This window comes from Diadema antillarum, unplaced genomic scaffold (genome assembly GCF_040938485.1).
Source record: "Diadema antillarum isolate AM-2024a unplaced genomic scaffold, OU_Dant_1.0 scf00000163, whole genome shotgun sequence".
NCBI lineage: Eukaryota > Metazoa > Echinodermata > Echinoidea > Diadematoida > Diadematidae > Diadema > Diadema antillarum.
The window spans coordinates 2,223,924-2,250,704 of NW_027271052.1; the positions used below are offsets into that span (position 1 = coordinate 2,223,924).

At 37.9% G+C, this 26,781-nt stretch overlaps 1 protein-coding gene across 1 annotated transcript; it reads right to left on the reverse strand.

Annotated features, from left to right (window-relative positions):
• Positions 1 to 10: 10 nt before the first annotated feature.
• LOC139722313 (proton-coupled zinc antiporter SLC30A5-like) lies at positions 11 to 26,050 on the reverse strand. The gene is made up of 17 exons (XM_071633622.1): positions 25,918 to 26,050; positions 24,400 to 24,502; positions 19,604 to 19,726; positions 18,945 to 19,011; positions 17,397 to 17,482; positions 16,361 to 16,448; positions 15,695 to 15,779; positions 14,276 to 14,352; positions 11,817 to 11,987; positions 10,838 to 11,126; positions 8,578 to 8,789; positions 8,229 to 8,386; positions 6,773 to 6,902; positions 5,735 to 6,083; positions 3,354 to 3,580; positions 2,472 to 2,600; positions 11 to 207 (listed from the first exon to the last, which is right to left on the reverse strand). The coding sequence occupies exons 2-17, from the start codon at positions 24,441 to 24,443 to the stop codon at positions 28 to 30; spliced, it is 2,415 nt and encodes an 804-aa protein (XP_071489723.1). The 5' UTR covers positions 24,444 to 24,502; positions 25,918 to 26,050; the 3' UTR covers positions 11 to 27.
• Positions 26,051 to 26,781: the final 731 nt, after the last annotated feature.

Consider the following 26,781-nt stretch of genomic DNA (forward strand, 5'->3'; position numbering starts at 1 on the left):
AAGCCTTGTTTGAAGTTCTGTCAGCAATCAAACAGCCTTGATGTCATACAGCTGATTGTCCTGGTGGCCAATAGCTTGTATCTCTGAGTTCATCTTGAGAACTTGGTCAAAGGAGGCACTGAGACCAGACATGTGCTGAAAGAATGCCTCCTTCTCCACCTGGACAGTCAGGTTAGCTACACCTTGCTCCTTGTACACGGCTGTAACCTGCCAGAAAAAAAAAAAAAAGAGAGAGAGAGAGAGAATATCATCAATGGAAGATAAGAACTTGACATTATCACTTAAGTGATCCCTCACATTTTTTCCCAAATTGATTTACATCCTTCAGGTCTATATCAGGTCAATGTGTGTGTGTGTCACACACACACACACAAACCACATAATGTATTTGACATGATCTCATGAACGTTTATAGTGTATCTGCATACAATGTATTGCTTTTGTATTAGTCCAAATGTCAATACAGGCAATTTATTTACTGGCAATTGCAATACATCATAATAAATAACACTTAATATATACCGATTGATACTGATTCTAAGTGCATTTTGCACAGTAACTTCTCAAATACTTTTTCAGAGTAACATAAGAAACTTTTAAAAATATTTATTGGGTCAATTTACAAAATTTTATGGCTGAAACAATGTCAGCTTCACCCTAATCTGGCTGGGCTATTTTGGCTATGCTAAAACTGGAGGGGGGGGGGGGGGGGGGAGGAATCCGATCTCGGCCATCGGTGGTGCGATCGCGACAAAATTTGGCATGCGTGACACCCACATCATAGTCTACACGACTGTGTTGACAGATTTTTTTGAAATAATCAATTTCTAATTCTAATTAATTAATTAATTATGTGAATTAAGCTTAAGATCATATTTTCGCCTAATTAAGAGCATTGAGAATCTACATTTTGGTTTGTAAATCTGTTTTAGCATATTAAAAAATTGTACATCATAAAACTTCCAAACGTCATTACAATTCTTATGTATTTAACGGTTTTCAGAATTTCTTATGTATTTCCTTGTATTTGGACTTTTGTTTAATTCTGTTTTTAATCAGAAATTGTCACTAACCACTTTTCTACCATAATTAGCATAAAATCAATCAATCAAAGTGATTAATCGTAGAAATAATCACGTTTTTATGACTTTCAAAACAGAGCACCGTTTTCCACAGGAAATGTACACAAAATCACAAAATTGTGCCCGTTACTGAGGGGTGACATGATGTTACAAAAATGGGACGTGGCTTCAAACAAGGCAAGTGCCAAATTGTGTCTCCCCCATTCGCGTACAAGAAATTCATATTTTTCTAACTCCCAGAAGTTCATTGACCCGCCTATGACCTTTGACCTTGTGGTGACCTTCAACTCCCCAAGGGACATTTACCATCCAAGTTTGGTCACAAACGGACAAAGGGATCAAAAGTTATGAGCCACAATCGAAACGCGCCATAAAAACTTAACATTGCGCCCTAAAAGTTTGATGACCCCTTTCTGTGACCTTTGACCTTGTGATGACCTTCACCTTCCCAAGGGACATCTACCATTTAAGTTTGGTCACAAACGGACAAAGGGATCAAAAGTTATGAGCCATAATCAAAACGCGCCATAAAAACTTAACATTGGGCCCTAAAAGTTTGTTGACCCCTGTCTGTGACCTTTGACCTTGGTGGTAACCTTCAACTTCCCAAGGGACATCTACCATCTAAGTTTGGTCACAAACAGACAGATTCATCAAAAGTTACGAGCCATAAACAAAACGCGCCCTAAAAACTTAACATACTTAAAATTGAAATCCTCAGTAGAGAGTTATTCAAGTTTTTGTAGCGTTACGGACAAACGACAGACGGACGGACGGACGGACGGACGGATGGACGATGGACGGACAGACGGACGACGGACGGACGGACGACGGACGGACGACGGACGGACGACGGACGGACGGACGACGGACAGACGACGGACGGACAGACGACGGATGGATAGACGCCGCAGGCGATCCCTTAGTCTCACCACACCTCCGGTGGGCTCGACAAAAAGTACACGCAGATGTTGCAAATTGGTCTCATATGTTGACTTGAACAGAGAAAGTCAAGAAGCTTTGCAACAAGGCCTTCCTGCGTTACAGAATTATAGCGCATAATGTCAAGGGGAGGGCAGATTCCCACCCTCCCCCCCCCCCCCCCCCCCCCCCCGGCCCTTTTAGGGTTAAGCAGAGGCCAACATGCTCCCAAATGTAACTTTCTATTTTTTAAGTGTGTATGGAGTGCTGATGCAATGTACGGCATACATTGTAAAACACCACAAAAAGGGGAAAAAATGATACTTGTATCTTTTGTTGCATGTCTGCAGGATAGTACTGGCCAATCTCAAGACTTCTCCACAGAACGAACATACGTGTATCATGTACATATATCTATTACATAATATTCCTTTGTTACATTGAAAGGTAGACTGTAGACAGACAAACCTGCTGAATGATCTTTTGTTCATTGGCTCCTTGCTCAACTTGTATGTGTAGTGTCCCTGTGATAAGATCTCCAGTATGACGCCAAAAATGTGGATTTCTGTAGGACAGCACACCCTGTATTGACCGCACCTACAGGCATTAGTACATGATAAGGAAATGATTAGCACCAGACATTATGACATCTTCATAAAAGAGGTATGACATCTTCATAAAAGATGGCTAAACATTTTGATCAACCCTCCTCGATATTAACTGAGAGAGACACCTGTTTATGCATATTCCTTTTTTTTTTACATGAAAGACATGAATTTATTCCATCTTCAGCCAAAATTGCACAACTGAAAACTTCGACCTCAGTGGTTGTTGAGGTAATGAAAGTGCACCATATCTCATTCACAAAATGTGAGGATTTAGTGTTCATCAATTATGGCAAAATTAGTCTTGACACTTTACCACCAGGCTATTAAAGTTCAACTCACATGTCACTACCTATGTGAACATGGTGGCTTCAAGGACAAATCCACCTTCATATACTGTACATGTGGATTGAGTGAATGCAGCAATATTTAATAGTAGAACACATCAGCAAAGTTTTGGGAAAATCTGACAATCCGTTCAAAAGTCATGAATTTTGAAAGTATCTGCTCAGTCACTGCTGGTTGAGAAGACTACTATGGCGTATAATGTCACATTCTTAAAACAATATGAGGAAAATATAAAGAACATTTCACACAATTTAATTTTTTGAAAAAATAAAAGTGCACCTTTCCTTGACTTGTCACTGATGTATGTTAAGGGTGATATTGTTCTGAAAGAGGCAAGTCAATTGTTTTTTATTACACGAGAAAAGTGAATATATGTAAAATTTTCCTTCATGTATACCTTAAATAAACACTCATTCAATCCTGATTCAAGCTCTGGTGGTATTCTCTGGAGCAAGATGGCTGCTGTATCCCTTAGCAACGGACCCACACTGATGAGGATCATGATAGAGATGAAGATGGAGCAGATAGGATCAGCTACGAGGAGGCCAAAGTTTTCTACCAGGAAGGCAGATATGATGACACCTACACTGCCCATAGTGTCTGCTAGAACATGCAGGAACACACCTTAGAAATGAAAGTAAAAAAGAGAAAAAAAATCAAAAACAAAGAACTGTAAAAAGAGATGCCTCTGCAGTGTTAAATCATTTGACTGTATTCTATACTGCAAAAACTGTTATTACCTCCACCAAGAAGGTTTGTCTGTCTGTCTGTCTGTCTGTCTGTATGCAAAATAACTCAGAGTTGTACAAAGACATGGAGCAGATGGAGCAAACTTACAGAAAAAAGTTGATAAGGGTACAAGAAATGGATGACTAAATTTTGGTAGTGATCTAGATCTCTGTTTGGATCCACAATATATATTTCAAGTTTTGTTTTGTGTTTTTTAAAGGATTTTATTTGGCAAATGGGCCAACAAACGAGGAGAGTTGATGGTGGGCATATTTTGCCTTTTACACAATATACAAGTACATGTACGTACTGTATGTGCACTGAACACACACTAGGGGTCAGCATGCAGGAAGCTGATGAGGGTGACACTAAAACGGCTTCTTTATCATTGGATATACAGGTAAAGTGATTTTCAGCTTGGGAGTATGGGGGAAAATGAGCAGTTACATTGCACTTGGCGATGGTCTGTGCTCTCTATAAAGTGCTTTTCTCATTTTCATGATGGTTTCATTTCTGCAAATTTAACAACACACCTGATCTTGATCGCATACATGTACAGTGCTGAAGTGAATGAACAGACAATTTTTATGCCGCACAAAAGGCTGTCAGATCCAAATTATGCTGTGAATGCTTTGTGTTTACAGTACACTCTCTAAAGGAATACCGATGTGTCAGAAAATATGGTTGAAGTAAGAAGTACATTTGGTATGAAGATCAAAATGGCTTACGTGAATAACATGACATGTTTTGATGATTACTACAGATGAGGCATCACATCATAAACCATGCTGTAGGCCTATCTATAACATTCATCAGTGGAAAAAGTTGTGTATGCTGAATCTACGGCAGCAAATACACTGACTGTGTTTAATGGGACTAGGAATACTATGTATTGTGAAGGTTGGCTCAACTTGAATATATGTGACCATGCACCTCAAAACGAACATAAAGTCGCACACACTGATTTTGCGTGAGGACTGAAAATAAGTGAAATGGGTCAACCTAGCCGAACTTGACTTTTTCATATTTTCTGAAAGAGCGGGTCTTCTTTTACATTATGCTAAAATTTGGTATCATAAAACGGGCAGGAAGGTGTGTTTTTTAACAGTTTATTTCGAACATTTTTGGTAGAATAGTGTGATTAGGTGTGTCTTTAGAATCCCTTTTTCATTTCTAAAAAACCTTGTCCACACTCTTCACTTTCAACTCTAATTACTTTTGAAAGGATAGGGCTACTAATTTGAAAGTTGACATTAATTATGGACAGAATGTGTTAATGAGGCATGCTTAATTTCAATTTAATCTAATAATCCCTTCATTGTTGTTACTCTGGTGGTTTACTTCCTGTTTTTTGTCCCATTCATCGCACAGCCAGCAAGGTTTGGTAAAGATTAAGCGCTTGAATAGACACTGTACTTCAGAGCCTCTTTTCTCAGTTCACACTTTTCCTGAGTTTGCGCTTTCTTTCCAATATTTAGATAGGCTAGGAGAGTCCATTTGATTTGAGTTATACATCATTTTAAAGCTTAAAGTCTGCTCTTTCAGAATATGGTCTTAACTAAAAATTAATGTCTGGCAACTTTTTGTTTGTTTTGAGGTGCAGGGTCACATATTCGGAATCCACAAAACGTATTGAGTATAGCTTTATATGCAGCCAGTAAATCTCAATGCAAATTGACAGTTACTAACATGTGAACACACAGTTAACATATTTGATGATAGGCAATTCTACTCTAGCAGGCCTGCGCAAACATCATTTTTTTTTCTGATTTAGGTATTATTTCCAGACTCCACATGAAACGACCTGTACATAAAGCTGAACATGAAGTACTGTAAAACTGACAGCCTTGTTCATGGCAGGAAACTTTAGTGAATTGCCACTCGCATTCAATGCATCATGTAGAAAAGCCTTTTGGGGGGCACTTTCCTACCAAGAATCTCGACTCCTTATAGAATTCACAACAGTGTCATGCCAACAAGACTTTCTGGATTTATAGAACTGGTTGTATCAATACTGCTTTGCCAAAGAGTGCAATGAAGGTAATGTACCTTGCATGTTAGTGTTCTTGGCCTGGCATGGGCTGGAGTATTTCTTCTCCTCTTGTCCATGATGATGAGAGTCTTGTGAAGCAGACACACCATGATGATGATGGGAGTGACCATGACTTGATTGGTTCCCACTGTGGGAGTGGCCATGGTGACTTGAGGAGGAGGAGCTATGAGAGTGGCCATGGTGACTTGAGGAGGAGGAGCTATGAGAGTGGCCATGGTGACTTGAGGAGGAGCTATGGGAGTGGCCATGGCTGGAGCCTGTTCCACCCCCATGACTGTGAGTGTGGGCGTGGCTAAAGGCCATGATACCAATAAGATTGACAATGAGCCCTGCCACAGACACCGTCTAGAAGATAAAAGATAACATAATACTCAAAAATAGATTGGGTTTATTGCCATCAAAGCATGGAGATGGGTGAAAAGCCTGAAGACTTATAATTCCCCTTTGCAAAATGCTTTAATACATAAAAATGAAGTTATCTTATACAATACACAGTATACCGTAAACATTATACAATTAGGCAGTTACATGTTTTTGCTCAGATACAAATGTGTACAATCACATGTGAGCCTGAGGAAAAATGTACATCCATCAACACATTATGCAAATTCCTCTCCTTTATCCTACATTTCATTTGACATAAACAGGACACATTTTTCCTCTTTCCTTCTTCCTCTACATACCTACTCTGTAAACCAACTCACCAACACATAAAGACTATGTAGTACATCAGCTTCGTATGATTTGTGACACTGTCAAAAGAGTTGTAAGCAAATCAAGCCTCACTCATGATGTAACACTTATGTACGTTGTATATTAATTCATCACTTCATTTGTTTCACATTGTGTTTCTATGTGCATTATATTTAAATCTATGTGTATTTTGATGTACAGAGTACAATGTGTGTGTCGTGAGGACATAGAAATCAAAACATCATAAGAAATCACTTCAAATTTTAGAATGGACATGGAACCACACAAGACTGTTTGATTGACTGGTAGTATAGTTTTAAGTTGCAGTTTTCAATGCTCACCATGAGTTTATCTGTGTTAATATCAGGGGGATCCAACAGCCGACCTATCGCTGCTGTAAAAACAAAGCAGCCGATCACGACGAGGAAGAGTCCATTCACAAAGCCTGATAGAACCTCCGCTCTACCAAACCTGCATTTTAAAAACATGGGAGCAAATCATTCTCATCTTTGTGTAAAACCCTTCCTTATCTCATTCTCAAATTGTTTTCAAATTTGTGTTAAATCCTTCAATATCAGAATTCTTTTTAACTTTGCACGAATCCTTTTATCTCTGAATACACCTTTCACTGTCAGAATCTTATACCATTTTTAACTTGGCATCAAATCATTCTCCATCAGATTCTAAAATCATTTTAGACTTACTGTAAAATCCTTCCCTATCAGATCAATTAATCATGTTTGTCTTTGTGTTAATCCCTTCCCTACTACATTCTTAAATCTTCAGCTTTGTCTCAATCAGATTCTTAAATTCTCATTTTGGTGTCATAACATCCTTTTGAAATTCCTATATCCTCATATCATATCTATCATCCTTCTCCCGTGATATTACCATTGGACATTTCTAGCTAAAATCATGGTTGGACAAATCCAGCAAACATTATACATGAAAATGGTATTTTCATGCAAGTATTGTGATCTTTCACCCTGACCTTTTACCTGTACACAAGTATTATGATGCAAGTAATTTCTACCCTTCCATTTGAACTGTCATTACCAATGAACATTCCTCACTAAAGATATAGCTCAGAATGCTTTATTTTTTTTTTTGGGGGGGGGGGGTGGGAAAGAGTGTAGTGAATGTTTACAATTTCATATCAATCAAGTTGATATCATTCCCCTATCACAACTGAACATTGCTAGCTGAAGTTAATGCTGAAAATTGGCATTTTAGTCAAAGTTCAGTTAATAGTCTTTTTATGTTTGACCTTGAAGAATTTTGGGGGGCCAGGGAATACGAAAATCCATTGAACATATTTCTTTTCATAAATCTTGAAATTACACTTGGCAGGACAAATATACAGACAGACAATTTAAAAACATAATGCCTTTGGCACCCTTATGGGTGGAGATAAAGAAAAATCAACCCTCATGTCAGGATATTGACAGAAGTATTGTAGTAACTGTAGTCTTGCTTTTGTATAATGCTCTCATTCAAATGCAAGCCCCTCTCAAGGAAGTATAACATGAAATCTATCATTTATTCATTTGGCACATAATCCCATCACAATGTTGAGCACTTTGTTTTTACTGATTATGTATTAACCCGTTAAGGACAGTTTGATTTTGCTACAATACGCGTTTCCCATACACGTTTGCCTGAGTATACTCAGGACTCGTCCTCAACAGATTAAGGATTTATCAAACTCCACCAAAATCTCTTCTCTTATGTTGTTGATTTGGCAGGGAATTAAAGAATAAAGATCATGGCTAGTTCAAGCATCTGAAATACTCTCACCCAAAAGAGTAAATCCTGGTGGCTTTCCAGTGAGACATGACCGCAGCACACAGCCCTAAAACCAAGGCTGTGCAGTCAAATAACATGTGAAAACCATCAGAGATTAGCCCAAGACTGTTGGTCCATACTCCATACAACAGCTCCACAAAGGTAAACACCTGTGAAAATGATAGCCACATGTTAATCATCATCATTTAATGACATCTTAAACACGAACTTACAACATACATAAATTGGGTGAGAAAGTCTAAAACCAAATGCACATACTAATAGCTGACATAACATAATTATGATTCAAAAAAAAAAAAAAAAAGATTGAAAGGCAAACAAATGCTTAGCACAGACTCACAAGGTTGATGCAAAGGTAGTAGAAGATTTGTCTGGAGTCATAAGATTCCAAAATCTGACGTAAGAAATTCTTGGCCAATGAGATGAGAGATTGAGATGTCCTTTGAAGAGAGTCTCCAGTGAACGTATAGAGAGGAAGACCACCAGCTGTGTAGCCAACCAGGCTGCCTTTGGAAGATGCCTTGGGGATGGGATAGCCAAGAATCCTAGTGGCTGTCAAATAATCAGAAAAAGAAAACCATAGCAGTATTGAAAGAAAGCAGCAGGGGCAAAAATCAGGAGAGAGCAATAGTCAATGCAAGGAATAGTAATGATACTGATATCATGATTATGCTACTACTTATACTTCTATTACTACCAATAAAGATAACAATGATAGTAAAGAATGGTACGAAGGGAAAGAATAAGAATAATGTAATGTAGGGAACGTGATAAAATATGACTCCTCTTCAAAGATGGAAATCATTTAAATTTGTGCTACGTAAGACTTAAGGAATATCATAACAACATATTGCTCTTCATAATGCATTGATCTGTTATCTATTTTTTCCTCACATTATGCATGACAGATTTACTTGTAGTGTATAATTGCTTTGCCTCTGGTCTCAGAATCCTTTTGCACCTATTCTCATAACTTGAATTTGTTACTAATGCAACAACAGATATGATAGTAAATTTATCTTCACCTAATTCTTCTTCCGTTTCTTCTTTTATTTCTCTTTGCATTTTTTTTTCTTTGTTATTTCAGCTTCTAGCAATGTCCGCGGTATTTATTTTGTGTCCCATTCTAAAAAAACAACAAAACAAAACAAAACTAGACATGTCGCTATGGCGACTGGTATGCCTCTGCCATAATGCATGATTCTCCTAATAGGTATGTAGTACATGTGGACAATGTGTGATTACATTTTCACAAAATTGGCAAAATATTGAAATGACACATTCGTAAGAAATGTGTTGAATGTTCACCTTCCTTGATCTAGGTTTAATTGGATGAGTGAAAGAGCATGTATTTGGGGATTTTAGGACTTTTACTTTACTTTGACCCCTTCCCAAGTTTATGCATTGAGTAATTTTCAAGGTACGGAGAAAACGTGCAATTTCTGTATTGAATAGTAAATTGTTACCATTTTCGTCTGGCCTTTTACCCTTGACATTTGACCCTAAAATTCATAAGAGAATCATTGTCAGGGAGAACATGCATATGTACTAAGTTTCAAGATAACTTGAGCCACTTCCAAGATATGGAGGAAGAAGTAAAGTTCAGCACTTTCACTTGATCTTTGACCTTTTGACCACTGACTGTTTTGGCCAAAAAAAAAACACACACACTTCCCAGAGAATCTCTATTGGGTTAAACATGCATGCACCAAGTTTAAAAAGAAAATAATCCTGCAGGCATTGCATAAATATGAGGGATATGGTAAAATATTGAAGTGTTACCCTTGACCTTTAACCTTGACCTTTGACCCCATGAACCCAAAATTCCCTAGATAATCACTGCCAGTCAGTACATGCATATATACTATGTTCCATGACGATACCTTGAACCATTTCCAAGATATGGAGATAAAAGTGAAATTTTACAATTTTTACTTGACCTTTTGACCCTTGACCTCATGACCCCAAACTTTCACCAGAGAATTTTGATTGGATAATACATGCATACACTATTAAAAGTTTCAAGAAAATCTCTTCAGGCATTGCATAGATATGGGGGAAATAGTGAAATTTTGAGCATTTGACCTTGACCTTTTGACCTTGACCTTGATCATGTGCACCCAAAAGTCAATAGGCACAACTTCACCGCCTAATACACATACATGCCAAGTATCAAGAGGATACCTCAAAAGGTTTTTTAGTTACGCTGTCCACAAACTTCATTACAGACGGATGGAAGGATGGACAACCTGAAAACATAATGCCTCCAGCACCACTTCGTGGCGGAGGCATAAAAACAGAAATCCTGACTTCTGACATAAAAATAAATGTGCCTGAGTTGTCCACAGTGTCTCAAGCAAAAGACCTGTGCAGTTCATTTAATCCGTTGAGGACGAGTCCTGATTATACTCGTGTTGTAGCAGAATCAAACTGTCCTCAATGGGTTTTTTAAAAAGTAATGAAGTGAGAACCTGAAATTCCCAGTGGTAAGGATGCAATCATCAAAAAATAAAGGAATGCTACCCATTCCCCTGGTGTTGTTAGGGTTTAAGGCTTGTTCAGAACATCTGCCACAAAGAAAAAGTGAAAAAAAAATGTACCTAAAATAAAGAGCAGTGCACTGAAGACCACGCCTCCTGACAAGGCATGTTCCACCATCTTGTCTTGCACCACCCTCCCTACAATGGAACCTCCTGAACTGTAAGACGAAGCCCAGTAGTAGCTGAGGACAAGTCCACTGACAAAGAGGGCATAACCACTGAAGCGTGCTGTACGGAATGTCTCTAGATGGTTGACACAAATAGACTCCACGTAGTAGTCGAGGATACAGAGAACCAGAATGAGGGCTGTAAAGGGCAGAAGAAGGGAGCTCCAGGACTCGGGTCCATTCTGTAACAAAACATTTTGGCAAGGTCAAAATTCCTATAACTGTGTCATGTCAACACACATTACTAAAGGATAGAATCATAGGTAAGAAGTTGGGGGACCATGAACTCTTGTTTAGCAGCATTAGGCTGATCCTATCCCATCATCATGACTGCTTTGTTCACTCACTAGAAGTTGTTCCCTTAGGCAAGGCACCTTATCCTCAATGTCAGTCCTTCAGAGGAAACACAACTCTGTTAATCCTATGGTTGCCATGTACAAGCATTCATTTCTTCAATGGAAACCTAGTATGAAATAGATCATGTTCCAATTTCATCACACTGCACTGTGATTGGATAATTGGATTTGAATCTATACAGGTAAGTGAAGAGACATACATATGTACAATGTACTTCCTGTATCTACAAGTAATGTAAACTGATATTCTTAATTCAAAGAATGACTCAATTATTTGTGTCAAACCCAATTGCCAGTTTCACTTCCATTTACACAACAAAGCACTGCCATTGTTTTGACAGACATAACAGCAAACTATTAAAAACCTTTTGATATTTATAAAAATATGAGGCCTTTCACAACAATTCCTGGTTTGTTTGTTTTTTTCCCGTTATGTACATGTAGGTATTGCATAAAGTTTATTTCATACGTGAAAAACATAGAGAGAACAAAATGCAACAGAAAATGGAATCCTACTTGATGAACAAAGAGGTGAATGAGGGTCCAAGGCAGCAACACAACAGCAGAGACAATAGTAGACAAGGCATGAAGACGCTTGGTACCTCCAACATCTACTGACAGCTTCCTTGACGTGTTCTTGAATGCTACTTTGACAAACAATAAGGCAACCAACAGAATGACTCCACCCTGGAAAAAAAAAAAGACAGATGAAAACAAAACATAACATGCAGAAAATTCCTCAAAAAATCTGCTAAGAGCTAACTCACAGAGATGCAAAGACTTGTTTGCAAAGAAAAAAGAAAGGATCATGTCTTGACTGAAATCTTTTTAAAAAAAATAATAAACGAAAAAAAAATAGAATAAATGCAATTACAGAAATCAGCTTTTATACAACTGTCTTATTATCACTTCCTCTCTTTAAAAAAAAGCAAATCACCCCTTAAATAACAAAAAGAACATATCTGCACTACAAGTTAAATTTTAAAGTTCAAAGTGTTTTGTTGTCATGTAAAAATGTACAATCTTTTTTTCTTTTCTTTTCTTTTCTTTTTTTTTTTGGGGGGGGGGGGGTATATGTGCAGAGTGCATAAGTGTCTTCTATCATCTGTCGAAATTTTGAAGCAAAATGATGAAAGGAAAGACCAAAAAATAGCATTTTTCTGGGCCATGTTTTTTTGGCGTTTCAACGAAGCAGAAACTGGTTCGAACATTTGGATTGAGCGCCACACATAGGCTCCACCCCTAACAACGACCAGAGTGATCTCATTGGTCAGTTTGCTGCTTGCCGCTAACCAAAGCGTGAAGCTCGCACACTACCCAGTTGACTGGTGCGTGCAGGTGGGTTGCGCTATGCCTAGCCGCTTCTCCTGACATCCTGGTCACTGATTGGTCGGTGAGGAGACCGCCGACGCTGTGTTTGAATGAGCATTTCGGGGGTTGCTAGGCCTTAACTTCTATTGTCCGGAGGTGAATACTGACTTGAGTGTCTCTTGATTGTGATTGCGTCGCAAGGAGAACTTTTAGGGCGCTTTTCTCAAAACAGTGATTTCCCAGACGTCTTGACATGCGCTCTTTTAAACATCGATATCTCCGCAACCGATTATTTTTATAAGACATGTTATATATCAGTTTAAAGCAGAAAGATTAGGGAATTGTGTCATGCAATTTTCAAATAATCGACCTCGCCCGACTTTAGGATCATTTTGTTGCAGCGGGTCACAAATAGTACAGTAATCATTTAGTATACAAGACAGTAATCATTCAGTATACAAGACGAAACGCAAAATATACACAATGACATTGAACACATAATACACACAACAGCGACAGAAAGCACAATTTTCATTGTACTAATCGACAAAAGAGCTTGAAAGACACGCAATGCCTAAAAATTAATACAGTTCATGATAATGCTTAGCCCATTCTTGGCATTAAGAGAAAGCTGTACATTTTACAGACATTTCAACATTTCTACAACTATCAGAAGAAGTTATCTAGGATATGTTACACACTGTACATTTAAATGTCTTGTCACAATACAAAACTGTACATCTAATTCCAAACTTTGAGTCTGTCATTAGCCCCAGGGAGGAATTGTGACAATGTAAAACGGCATTACATCAATGTGTACATGAGAACATGACTACATGAGAGTTAGTATACAAATGACGCACAGGTCTGAGTGCGTCAGTCGGAATTGTGTGCATAAGGTAACTATGGAATGCTTAACCCATGAGGCGAAGCCGAGTGGGTTTAGGCTAAATTCCATAGTTACCGCATGCACACTATATTCCGACTGACGCACGAAAAGACATGTGCGTCATCTGATTTATAGAATGGGTAATTTTCTTGTCAAAAACCCATTTTTCTATTGTGTTACCCGATGACGAAATTACTGGATGCATTTCCTTTTGGCTTGCCATAAACGGGCATGCATACCCGTACTTACCGTTTTTACTGGATGCATGGCCAGCCATGCATCAATTTTACTGGATGCATGGCCAAGCTGAGTGCGCGAACGCTTGCTTTAGTGCGCGAACTTTTGTTACAAGTACGCGTACTCTTGCTCTCGACCAATCAGATCGCAGGATTCTCGCTACCCATTCTATAAGATATTTTACAAAATAGGCTTTAGAATCTCTGCAATCCGACTGGTCAATTGTCATGCATTGATTTTTACTGATCCACACTGAGCCATGCGTCCGGTAAAATCCGAACGCATGGCTCAAGCGTTGTATAGTGTTGAAGGTGTACCAGACACACGGGTAAAATGGTTGTACATATTTCATGAATTTACAGGATGATGCACAGGCCTATTTCATGGATCAGTGAGAATTGGATGCTCTCATTTAACTTTGGAACAGTCTAAAACCCACTCGCTACGTTCATGGGTTTAAACAGTTCCAAAGTTAAACTCGCACATCCAATTCTCACCTATCCACTCTGTCCTGTGCATCATTTGTATACTAACTTACCTTATGGTCCGAGACACCAAGCCATGATATTGCTCTGTAGAAGATGTGTGTGATGGCACTTCTATGTGGACCCTCAGCTACACAGGTTAATATTAAGGATGGACATTTGTCATATCAAGTCTTCTTTCCAGCAGTACCACAAACATCCTGATTTTTTTTTTTCTGAAAAGCGCCACTTCTGACCTATCAGTGTCTTTTATCATACATTGTACACTGTACTTGACACACCATGCATGTTCATACAATATGTAGCTATTTCTTCAATTTCCTATAGCTCTCTCTTTCAATTCACTGCAAAAATAGCTTTTGTCAACCTTCGCATACAAGGTCTGCAAATCTTTGCTCAGATAAAATTCCTTAATACTCAAAGGCAGTCAGGATCTGGTTTCGTATTAAATTTCGCTGACGTTGTTGGTATTTTGAGAGCATTTGTGAGCCATCATGTCAAAAGCAGCTACAAGTCGGATTCTTCAGATTTTCTGTTTAAAAAAAATAGTGTTAGTCCAATCTCTACGCTTTAGTTTGAAGTATAATTCATTGAAAGACACGCTTTAAATCCAGAGACATTTCAAATCGAATGACAACAAAATACAGAGAAACTGCTTTTGAAGTTGGCTCTCATCTTTTTTTTTGTTCCGAGATTGTCCGCCATACCGGACGGAAAATTTTGTGCAGTATTACATACAATATGTATGTAAACTAATAGTAACGAAAAGTTTCGTTGAACCATTACTAATGAAAATTTATACTAGGTGTCAAAATACATGTGACTTCATACACATAAAGTTTCAGAAAGATTAAAGCAGAATTTCTGTCTTTTAATAATTAGCATTAGAAAAGGGGGAATTCTCGAGCAGCTTAAAGCACATGTTATTTTGCTTGCGAGTCTGTGACTTGGTCTCCAGTGCACCAGTACAACAAGGGGTACACCAGAGGCTGCGTTATTTGAAAAGGACAATAGAAACCATAATGCTCCGCATTTATGATCGATCGTGCTTTGTACCTTGCACATGAGCAAGTAATGACTTCAGTAATTTACGTCATCACCAGCTAATCAGCTTCGAGCAGTTGCTAGGGGGCGGAGCTTATGAAATTGCAGCGCAAGGCTCTTGCTCAAGCTGTGCAGCAAAAATCGACCCAAGCCGGAAAAAAAAAATGCCTACAAATAATCAAATATTCCACACTTTTCTGGTCCGCTTGACACCTTGAAATTTGAGCTAGTGGTACTCATAGATAAAACCCTATAATTTCCAAGCAGCCAAAAATCAAAATGTTCTATTTCTTATCATTACCTCAAATAAAAACTGATTTTTCTTGGTTGTGGTGCTAGCAGCTTGTGGCTGCTTTTGACATAGTAATGGGTCACATTTATCACAAATAATATGACAGGTAATGATATCAAAAGGACATAAAGGATACGGTGCTCTTCTTGAGTCTGCTGAAGATCCACATCAAAGAGAAGTAGGCAAAGGATGGCTACAAGAAACATGAAGCCTCCTCTTGTCTGTGGTACATGTAGTCAACACAAGATACTGTAGATACATCATTTAATGTTCAGTTGTGGGATTATATGCATATGGTCTCACAAAGATGTACTTACAAATTCCCTCACCTTTATTAAGTTTACACAGAACCTCAAAGACACCTGTTAAATTATTAGAGTTTATATCATGGAATCCCTGATGACCACTTACACATTTTTCCCCTATGGGTTTATGTGATTAATCATTATGTAATGCAAGATTTACAGACATCCTCATTACCATAATGCATTCCATCGTATTTGATATTGTTATGTTTTCCATTGTTTTTTATGTATGGTGTAGCTATTAAACAATATCATTTCACTTCTCTTCTGTTGGGAAATACACTGACAACACCTCTGGTCTTCGTCATTTCCATGTTTCATTTATCATCATTATCATGCCATGTATTGCATGCTTGTTTATGCATGAAAGTCGCTTCACCGTTTATGTGATGATAAATTTTCTGTGTTCTTTATGTTAAGTACAGTGCGGTATATGTTATGTTTTTTAAACTACATAATAAATTCAAAGTTCAAAGTTGAAGAGATTGTATGCTTACCCTACTTGGGCCACCTCCTCGACTTGTGAACAAAGCAGCAACAAAACCACTCACTACAATATCACTGTGTTCAAACAGAAGGATGGTTCTAAAAAGGAATAAAGACAGAAAGAGATCTTGATACCTCAACAATCTTTACAGGAGAATTATAGAGGATTCAAAAGGATTACAGTACAACCATGCATGGGTGAATAACTTTTCCTTATTCATACTGCACAATCTTTACAATATGTAGGTCAAAATTTATATCACTTATCGGGAAAGAGATCTCTTCTGTCATTTTACCAATGAAAAGGGCAACAACACACTACTGGACAGCTACAACACCTTTACACCTTTGCGAATACAAATGGCATGGTAGGCTGTTATCGTGTCCCAGGGACTGATTTGAATTGGTACCTCGATATGTGCAAACTAAAGACATGGAGAAACTGAACGTAGAAATGTCACTATGGTGACTGGTATGCCTCCGCCATTATGCATGTTTTCCCACTAGGTCTATAGTAACACATCCGGGCAGAATCTTTTCTCGAGTCATGCATGTATACAAGTACACTAGGTTTCAAGAAAATACATTGTACCTTCAGGCATTGCATAGATATGAGGGAAATAGTGGCATTTTGAGCATTTTACCTTGACCTTTAACCTTTGACTTTTGACCTTGAGTCTGTGCACCCAATAGTTGACTGGCACAACTTTGTCTATTCAATATACGATTATGCCAAGTTTCATTATGATACCTTAAATGGTTTTATTGTTACGCTGTCCACAAAGCTGATTACTGACAGAATAACGGAAGGACAAGAGGACAGAGGGACCGCTGGGCAGACGGACAACCTGAAAATAATATCTCTCTGGCGATAATTTTTAGTGGTTAGTGGAGGCATTAAAAAAACCAATCAAATCATTCTTGTCGAAATGGGCAATTCTCTTTTAGTGGTTAAAGCTACGTAAAGGTTTATCAGCAAGCCTGCAGAATCACATGTCTACAAAATAGCAATACAAATTATAGTCATCAGAAATCAATTGCTTTTACCTTAGTGGGCCACAAAGAGTGAGACCAAATATCCACAGGACAGAAATACAGGTCTGAAATATGGCATGCCTTGTAACTCTGATCCACTGTGGAGATAATAAGACATAAACTTCACTGTCAAAGGGTGCGTTTATAAGATTTTGCGGGCCTAGAATCACTGTTTTGAAACACTGTTTTGAAACACTGTTTCAAATCACACTTTCGTCAGGAGAGCGTTTATAAGATTTTTTCTCCGAGCGTGTTGGGGCTCTTGCTCAGACTGTGCCATTGCGCAACTCACTCTGCGCAGTTTTTCCTCGGCAAAAGGTCAAACAGGGTGCGCGCAAGGCATTGTGACGTCACATAAACAGTGTTTGCGATCGCGGTTGCGTTTATAAGATTTTTGAAACACTGATTCTACAGAAACACTGTTTGTAAATGCACTATTTTGTGCGTTTACAAACAGTGTTTCAAAACACTGTTTCAAATCACGGCGAGCGTTTATAAGAATTTTTTTCGAGCTAGAATCACTGTTTGGCCATAAACAGTGTTTCAGTATTTCAAAACACTGTTTCTGGCCAGCAGAAAAATCTTATAAACGCACCCAAAGAATGTACATGTAGTGAATGTTTTATCATCAGCTTAAAGAATACCAACATGTTGTACAAGAGGATCAGTAAATATCTATAGGGCCTAAAATAAACTTCACCCCCTTCTAGTAGATAAGCCATAGTCGATGAGACTGGAAAAAGTGCCGCACATGAATGCGTGCAAATTGGTACATTGTATGTATACCTGGGTGTCATGGTATTGTAGGAACAGGGGGGTGTTTCATAAAGCTGTTAGTAAAGTTACAAATGACTAAGAACAGCTGGTGATCAGTTCTTATGCTGACTTATGGAAATTCTGATAAGTATAGCACCGGTATCAAAACTGATCACCAGTCATTCTTAAGTCGTTCGGAACTTAATGAACAGCTTTATGAAACAGAGCCCAGATCATTCAAATTCATGAAATTCTTCCGTCGAGATGTTTTCATGCAACTGATTGACAAATTGCCCTACATCGACATACGTGTAAATAAGTACTGAATTGATCAGTGTTTTAGTAGTAGTCATGATAAAAGAAATCATAAGCGTACATACATACTCGAGCAGGATTCGAACCTACAATTGTATGACCCCTGATCTCCGGACAGGCGTCATCTCCACTAGACCATCAGGCAATTTGTCAATCAGTTGCATGAAAACATCTCTATGCAAGAATTTCATGAATTTGAATAATTATGCAGTACCCACTGCATGCTACGTATAGGGATTAGAACCAACACTTGCTGTCAGGCGGAAGCTCAGTGGTCTTGTGGAGATGATGTTGGCAATTTGATGAAGAATAAAATACTACATACGGTATTACATGTATGTAGATATTCTTATCAGCTTTCCTGGTTGCAACCTTTGATGTAAAGATGTGTATCTAGATACATAACCTACATGACAAAAATCACTAACTGAACTTGACAGAATATGATCAGTATGTATACTCAAATGAAGAAAGAGTGAATGAACAAACCTGATGCTTGGTCAGTCTCCGTCCACTGGAAAGCGGTCTTTGTAGTACACAGAGTACTGCTCCTGATCTACAAGTTAGTCACAGACATGCATGAGAGAGTGGGAGAGTTTAAATGCACATTACTTGTGTTTGATCTTCTGTCACAGAAACCTTAGATATCTCTTTACAGTCAACTACTGATTCATTCAGGAAATATTTCACAATGTACAGAAAACACAAAACAGAGTGTTCTGACTAGTTTGAATGCTGTTAATTTGAATGTCTGTGTCTGATGCAAAGTAAGTAAATGCGTAGTATCATTAACACTTTTATTTTGTAAATGATTGTAAATTGAAAGTTGTCTGACCAGGGGGCAATAAAAAGAAGAAAAGGGGCAAAGACAAATTTATAACAGTAATTGGAAAGAGTGGGAATTAGCCTTTAAACTGGTTACTACACAAGCAGACAGCAGGTTAAGATAAAGTGGTCTGGGACCATCTAGGTTACAGACAAGGAGGATGGAAAAGCAAATCAGATGGTTAAAATACTGGCCCCTTATATTACACTGTACAACAGCATTACATATATAATACGTACATGTACACAAGTATGTGTACAGTTGTACAAAAGGAGGATATTGTTTGCATCTCAGAGTGAGAGTGTGTTTCATCAGCTCTTACCCAGCTTTGATGATAAATACAAATATGACAAGGTGAACCAACTTGAGGACATCATAGGAGATGAAGATACCAAGGGCTTGAAGACATTTTGTGACCAAGAGAAGAATGATGTATGGTGCCAACCTGACAGGAAGCAAATCAAAATTGAGTCCAGCTATGTGTTGTGCAGTGTAATAATAATAATAATGATAATGATAATAATAATAATAATAAAAATAATAATAATAATAGTGTACATACACTTCTATAGCGCAACAGTCCATCAAAAAGATGCTCATGGCACTTTTAGTCTTAAGGCTAGGAAAAGAAAGAAAGAAAGAAAGAAAGAAAGAAGAAAAGAAAAGGAATTATATGACATCTTCACTTTTTTGTTTCCTACAACATATTTAACAGATATGTTTTTCGAGATGTATTAAATGATTCCACAGAGGATGACTGGCGAGCAGTTACAGGGATATCTTTCCAAACTTTTGGTCCAATGTGGGAGAAAGAACGAGTTCCCCATGAATGCTTAACTTTGGTATCTGAAATGAAAAGGAAGTAGATGATCGAAGTCTGCGAGGAGGGTTATAACAATATAAAGAATTCTGGAGATACTCGGGTGCAGCTGAGTGAACCACATGATAAACAAAAAGAGCAATTTTGAAAATAATTTGTTTTTCAACAAGAAGCCAATGGAGAGAACGTAACACTGGTGTAATGTGAGCAGTTTTCCTACTATAGGTCAGTAATCTTGCAGCAGAGTTTTGAAGACGTTGTAGAGCATTAGATTATCAAGCTGCACTGAGTACATCATGTCATACAGGTGTAAATCAAGGTGGCAAACTGCATGAGTTTTGTGTGCTTTAAAAATATTCAAAAAAACATTGAGTGAGCTCAGTATGTAATACAGTACCTTCAACCCATATTTGGATTAAAAAAAGGCATACCTAGAAATCTGAGAGTATGATATAGCTGTATAAATATACCTATAATACAAAGACATGACAATACAAGTACACTACACAAGGATTGACATTAGCATTGGCCCGCTGACCCAGGGCCACCAGCAATGGATGGTGGGCTACCCTCACTTTATAGAAATACATGTAGTACAAATTGTATGTTAAAAATGTGTGTGTATATCATACAGTGTGTATTTCTTAATGTTTTTCTCAAACAGGAAAGAGAAGAATAATTCACAGCTTGAATGCATGCATTTCATTTTCAGCTAAATGCCATGGCAGGGGTTGCCAGATTGCTACTAGTCTTTGTGGCTAAACTCAGTCTATTTTACTACCAAATTCAATCAGACTACTGTTCTCACACTTAAATTTCATGACCTAATTTTACTGCTGTTACTTATACTGCATATTAATATCTAAAATAGAAGTAGGTATACCTTTATGTATTGTGGGATATAATCATTTCATTAATGTGAGGTTTCATTAAAAACTAGAACTATCACTCAATGTGATTAATACCCCCATCTAACACTGAGGGAGTTAGCTCAACCAGCATTAACTTTGTATGCTTTTTTAATATTGGAAAAAACAAAACAAAACCATGTCTTGCTCACTGATAGTCACATGTGCCACTCTCAAGTCAAGTGCTCAAAGCCTGATGGAGTAAGATAATTAAATTGGCAATTTCTATGATTTTTCATTTAAAAAAAAATTTGTTACCATGGCAACACAATGTTTGACATATAACAAAGAATGAAGTTTGCACAACTGCATATCACATCTGTCACATGTGCCAAATTTCAAGTCAAATGCTCAAAAGCTGAGGGAGTTAGCTGAATTCATACAATGTATCATTGCATAATTTTCATTCAAAATATGCAGTTACAAAATAGTACCATGGCAACACATTTTTCAACAATGACGAAAGATAAATTTTGCACATCTAGGTTATACCAAGATCACAAGTGCCAAATTTGAAGCCAAATGCTCAAAAACTGAAAGAGTTAGCTAAACCACAATTTTTGCATGATTTTCATTCAAAATATACTGTTACCATGGCAACACATTGTTCAACAATGACGAAAGAGGAAGTTTGTACATCTTCATGCTATAACGGTCACATGTGCCAAATTTCAAGCCAAGTGCTCAAAAACTGACGGAGTTAAGTGAATAAATAGTATTTTTGTATGACTTTCATTCAAAATAATATACTGTTACCATGGCAACACATTGCTCAACAATGACAAAAGATGAAGTTTGCACATCTTCGTACCATAACGGTCACATGTGCCAAATTTCAAGCTAAGTGCTCAAAGACTGACGGCTTTAACTGAATCCAAAATATTTTTACGTATTCTTCTTCCGCAATAGTGAAAGAATGCTGTTACCATGGCAACACATTGTTCTTCAATGACGAAAGATTAAGTTTGCACATCTATGAACTATAGTGGTCATATGTACCAAATTTCAAGCCAAGTGCTCAAAGAGGAACATTTTGTAAGATTTCTTTAAAAATTTGCTGTTGCCACATGGCAACGCATTATGCAATACAAACGAAAAAGGTGTCATGCACATCTTTATTTGGTAGTGGTCCCACATGCCCAGTTTGGTGTCAATTGCTCAAAAATTGAGAGAGTAGTTCAATCCACAACATTTTACAAGATTTGTTCAAAATTTGCTGTTGCCATGGCAATGCATTATGCAATACTAAGAAAAAAGGTTGTATTGCACATCTTCCTTTGATTCTGGTCACACATGCCCAGTTTGGTGTCAATTGCTCAAAAAAATGAGAGAGTAGTTCGATTCACAAGTTTTTGTAAAAATATGCCGTTACCATGGCAATGTATTATGCGATACTAACGAAAAAGGTGTCTTGCACATCTACATGAACCTTTGATAGCAGTCATGCATGCCGAATTTGGGTTCAATTGCTCAAAAAATGAGAGATTAGCTCGATCCACAACATATTACAAGATTTGTTAAATATTTGCTGTTGCCATGGCAATGTATTATGCAATACTAATGAAAAAGGTGTCTTGCACATCTTCCTTTGATAGTGGTCACACATGCTAAATTTGGGGTAAATTGCTCAAGAAATGTTAGAGTAGTTCGATCCACCACATTTTGTAAGATTTGTTAAAAATTTGCTGATGCCATGGCAACGCATTATGCAATACTAACGAAAAAGGTGCCTTGCACATCTTCCTTTGATAGCGGTCACATACTGCCAAATTTGGGGTTAATTGCTCAAAAAAAATGAGAGAGTAGTTCAATCCACAAGTTTTTATGAAAATAATAACACATGCCGCTACTATGGCAATGTATCATACGATACTAACAAAAAAGGTGTCTTGCACATCTACCTTTGATAGTGGTCACATGCCAAATTTGGGGTCAATTGCTAAAAAAATGAGAGAGGAGTTCGATCCACAAGATTTTGCAACGGACCGACTGCGCGACCGACCGCCCGACCGACCGCCCGACCGACCGCCCGACCGACCGACCGACCGGCCACCCGACCACAGAGTGATTCCTATATAACCCCCGCCCCTACAATTGTATACACTATGTGTGGGTGGGGGTATAAAAAAGATAAAAATATATATTACTGTATATCATACATGTATATGCCTCAATTCGTATTTTGATATTAGACTTGTCAGAAACATATTATGTCAAACTTAGTCACAGTAGGTGGTATTTAAAGCCCTGTATCAGTACATGTACGTCTGCTTGTCAATTTTAACACAGTTATCATGGTTTACAAAATTGGTGTAACGTTTTATCAAATTCTTTCATTTTGTAACCTTCCTTGATGTCCTTGCCACATACAGTGTACGTCATGTGTACAAATGACTTGATGTAAATTACTGCTCATTATTATACAATACAAGCCACTTTTTCAATACAATAAAACCATGTATCAATATTCCTGCAAGGGGTTTGCTTAATGACATACAATATTGTTAGCATAATACCTGTCCTATGCATTTTACATTACCCGTATCTATGGAGAAAAAGAGTACAATATTGTTTCCAATAATTTTCTTGTACTCTGCTGTCAATATCGCCGACATTATCGCACTCAAATGTTTCTTTATACGCATGCCCAGTATCGCTTGCAAAGAAAGCAAAGTGCAGTGGCATTGCGCGATGAGGTTGAGAAATGCGCAATGAGGTTGAGAAATGCCATAGGAGTACACGTAAATTGTCTATGCTGTCTGCGGCAGTCGCTCGCTGATATGCATGTACTGTACTGTACTGTGCATATAGATACACGTCCGTATACAAGTTGAAAAGTTAGATTTTTTAAACAATAGTATAATGGTGAGTGAAACCCTTTTTCATTTTTTTTTTTTTGGGGGGGGGGGAAATTGAATGTGGTGTTGTTGTGGAAAGTGGTTTGTATGTATAATAATAATAATAATGGATTTCTTTCGTGGTATATCAGATATATTGCATTCATCAACATGAATATTGCACGTTCGTCTTCGACTCGTGCAATATTCATGTTGATGAATGCAATATATCTGATATACCACTCAAGTGCATCCAATATTATATAATTATTGATCACTGAGATGGATATATCAGGCTGAGGTCTCCTGCCACAACATTTTCAAGTGCTTCTCATTAGATTCCAATACCATACTGCACAAAAACTAGCAAAAAAAATGAAGAGTCAAACAGAGTGATATTTCATCGAGATAATACAAAAATACAACCCTACCTGATGGTGTCTGACAAAGTGATCCTACCTGATGATATCTGACAAAGTGTTATCTATTATCTATGGCACAAACATATGATCTTTATGATAAACTTTCAGCAAGAAATCAGATAAGTGCTCACCTTTCATGCTGAACTCTGCCCAGACTACTCTGTGAACCAAGCATGGTTGCAGGCTGCTGAGTCTTGGACGTAGCAAATTCAAAATTGCCAACACGCTTTATTCCTATCATATGAAATGCAACACAGAAGTTAAAAAGGTTAATCTAATTTGCAACTTAGGCCTGTACACACACAAAAAAAAAGCAAATTACAGATTAATCATGTTCCTTCACTAATAGACTTGTTACACAATTGATGTATATCAACAAATATATTACTACACACTATGTATTATACAACCAGAAATTTCAGGAACAAAATTAAGGAAAACAAAAACACAAATTTTCTTTCATCGGAAAATTACAGCTCAGCACAGGTACAGTACTACACACAGCGGCACAGTGCAACATGCTCAGAAAACTTCAGATTTTAATATTTATTTACTTAAATTCCATATCGACTTTGGAAGATTTCCTACAGAAATATTGGCGTAAAAATGGTCTTGAAGTGTCATCAAAATAATCTTTTGATTTTCACGTCAAAAATGAAGACGAGTTACAGTATGGTGTGAGTGGAGTCATTTCAAAACATGATGTCTCATGTACTAAATGCATTTTGTAACATGTTCAAAGGGTACCCCTACAGCAAGTTGTATATGATGTCAAAGCTCAAAGGTCTAGTAGGACATTTTTCAAAATCGTGACCTCCGCCCAATGGATTATACAGTATTTTCATCAAAGTGGAGGATTTTCAAGGTTTCTTTTCACTTTCAGCTTTTACAAACTAATTTCATCAAAACAGATTTGAGATTTAAAAACCTAAACTCCTTAGCTGCCTAAGGATGAATTCAGAAGGTAAAAGATCAGAGAAATGTGGACGTTACAATAAAATTTGTTTTTAGGTTTTCACACATTAGTCAGATACTCATCTCACTCAGGAAGTGTTTGTCCTACCGTATCAGGCCCTTGTTTATACAATAGGCCGCTCTTGGAATATTGCTCTTGCATATGGAACAAACTTACAAAGAGTGAGACAAAAACGCTTGAATCGGTTTAGAGAAGAGCAACAAAATTGATGTCTGAAGGGGATGTCATATTTAAAGGGGATGTCAAAGGGCATCAATTCTGAGGGACTCAAGTATTGGGGGATTCCATCCTTGGACTCACTCAGCTCATGGAGTATCGACGTGAACGTTCAGATACTGTATGATTCAAGTGTTCAAGATTTTGCATGATATGGAAGACTTTGATCCAACTGTTCTCTTTGTTATCAATGATCAATTTACACACGGTCATATTAAGTTGAAGTTGTATAAAGGAAGGAGTCAATAAAATTTAAATTAACCGCACCAGGCCAGCGACCCCAACCCGTACCAAAGGCAAAGTCGGTTACGGCGCCCCGCGCCGGGATTAACAGGACATCAACTCCGGCAGGTGGGACCACGTAGAGTTGAAGTTATGCAGGACAGCAGGCGTTCTTACAATCAAAATTTGCCGAGTAATCATCACTTACCGAAAAAACATTCAAAGTGGAACTTACCATTAATCTGCCTAGCTTCTTTCAGTCATGCCCTTGATCAAGTCGGAGTGTGTGCGGATTATGGGAATGATATACGGTATCAAACTTTTCCATGGCCCGCTGTACATGGACACTGTTATGTGATCTCGCATACACGTTGTGCATGCATAATGCGCAGTACAGTGAACACATCATGCACACAGCTAGCTCAGAGACGTAGACATGAGCAAATACGGACTCGGAACTTCCGGTTCCACGTTGCCTGCCTCTCACACTACAGGGCTCACACGGGTAAATACTCGTAATTCCCCATAGAGACGTGTGTTAACATTCAAATTTCAAAAAAATCTGTAAAATAGCTGCATTGGAGAAATTCCGGTGTTTCATCTTCACTAACCTGGATAAGTGAGATATATCCTTTCATCCATCAAATTTCCAGGGTGGGTTCTTCTGCTCAAATTCTGTCCAAAGGGTCCGCAAAGCCAGACTACGGTTCTTGTCACTCAAAAAATCACCTATTTTCCGTACACGTACCCTTAGTCCCCTCAATTTCCATCAGAAAAGCTTTCATCTTCCAACCAAAATGCAGTTTGTAGAGGAATTCATACTTAATATTTACAGCTACAGCTATTCAGTTTTTTGCCAAACTACATCATTGACTTTTTATTGATTTTTTCTTCAATTTATTTTGGTATCTTTGGTACGAATTTGTGAAGGGGTCTCGGACATTCCATTTTATTGACAGGTGTGAGCCCTACAGTATGATTACTCCTGCTGGATCTCGAGTCACCCGTGTGTAAATTCATAGGTTTTGGCATTACTTTTATAAAGTTGTGAAAAAATAACAGTTACCATGTAGTCGGGGGGGGGGGGGCAATGGTGGGG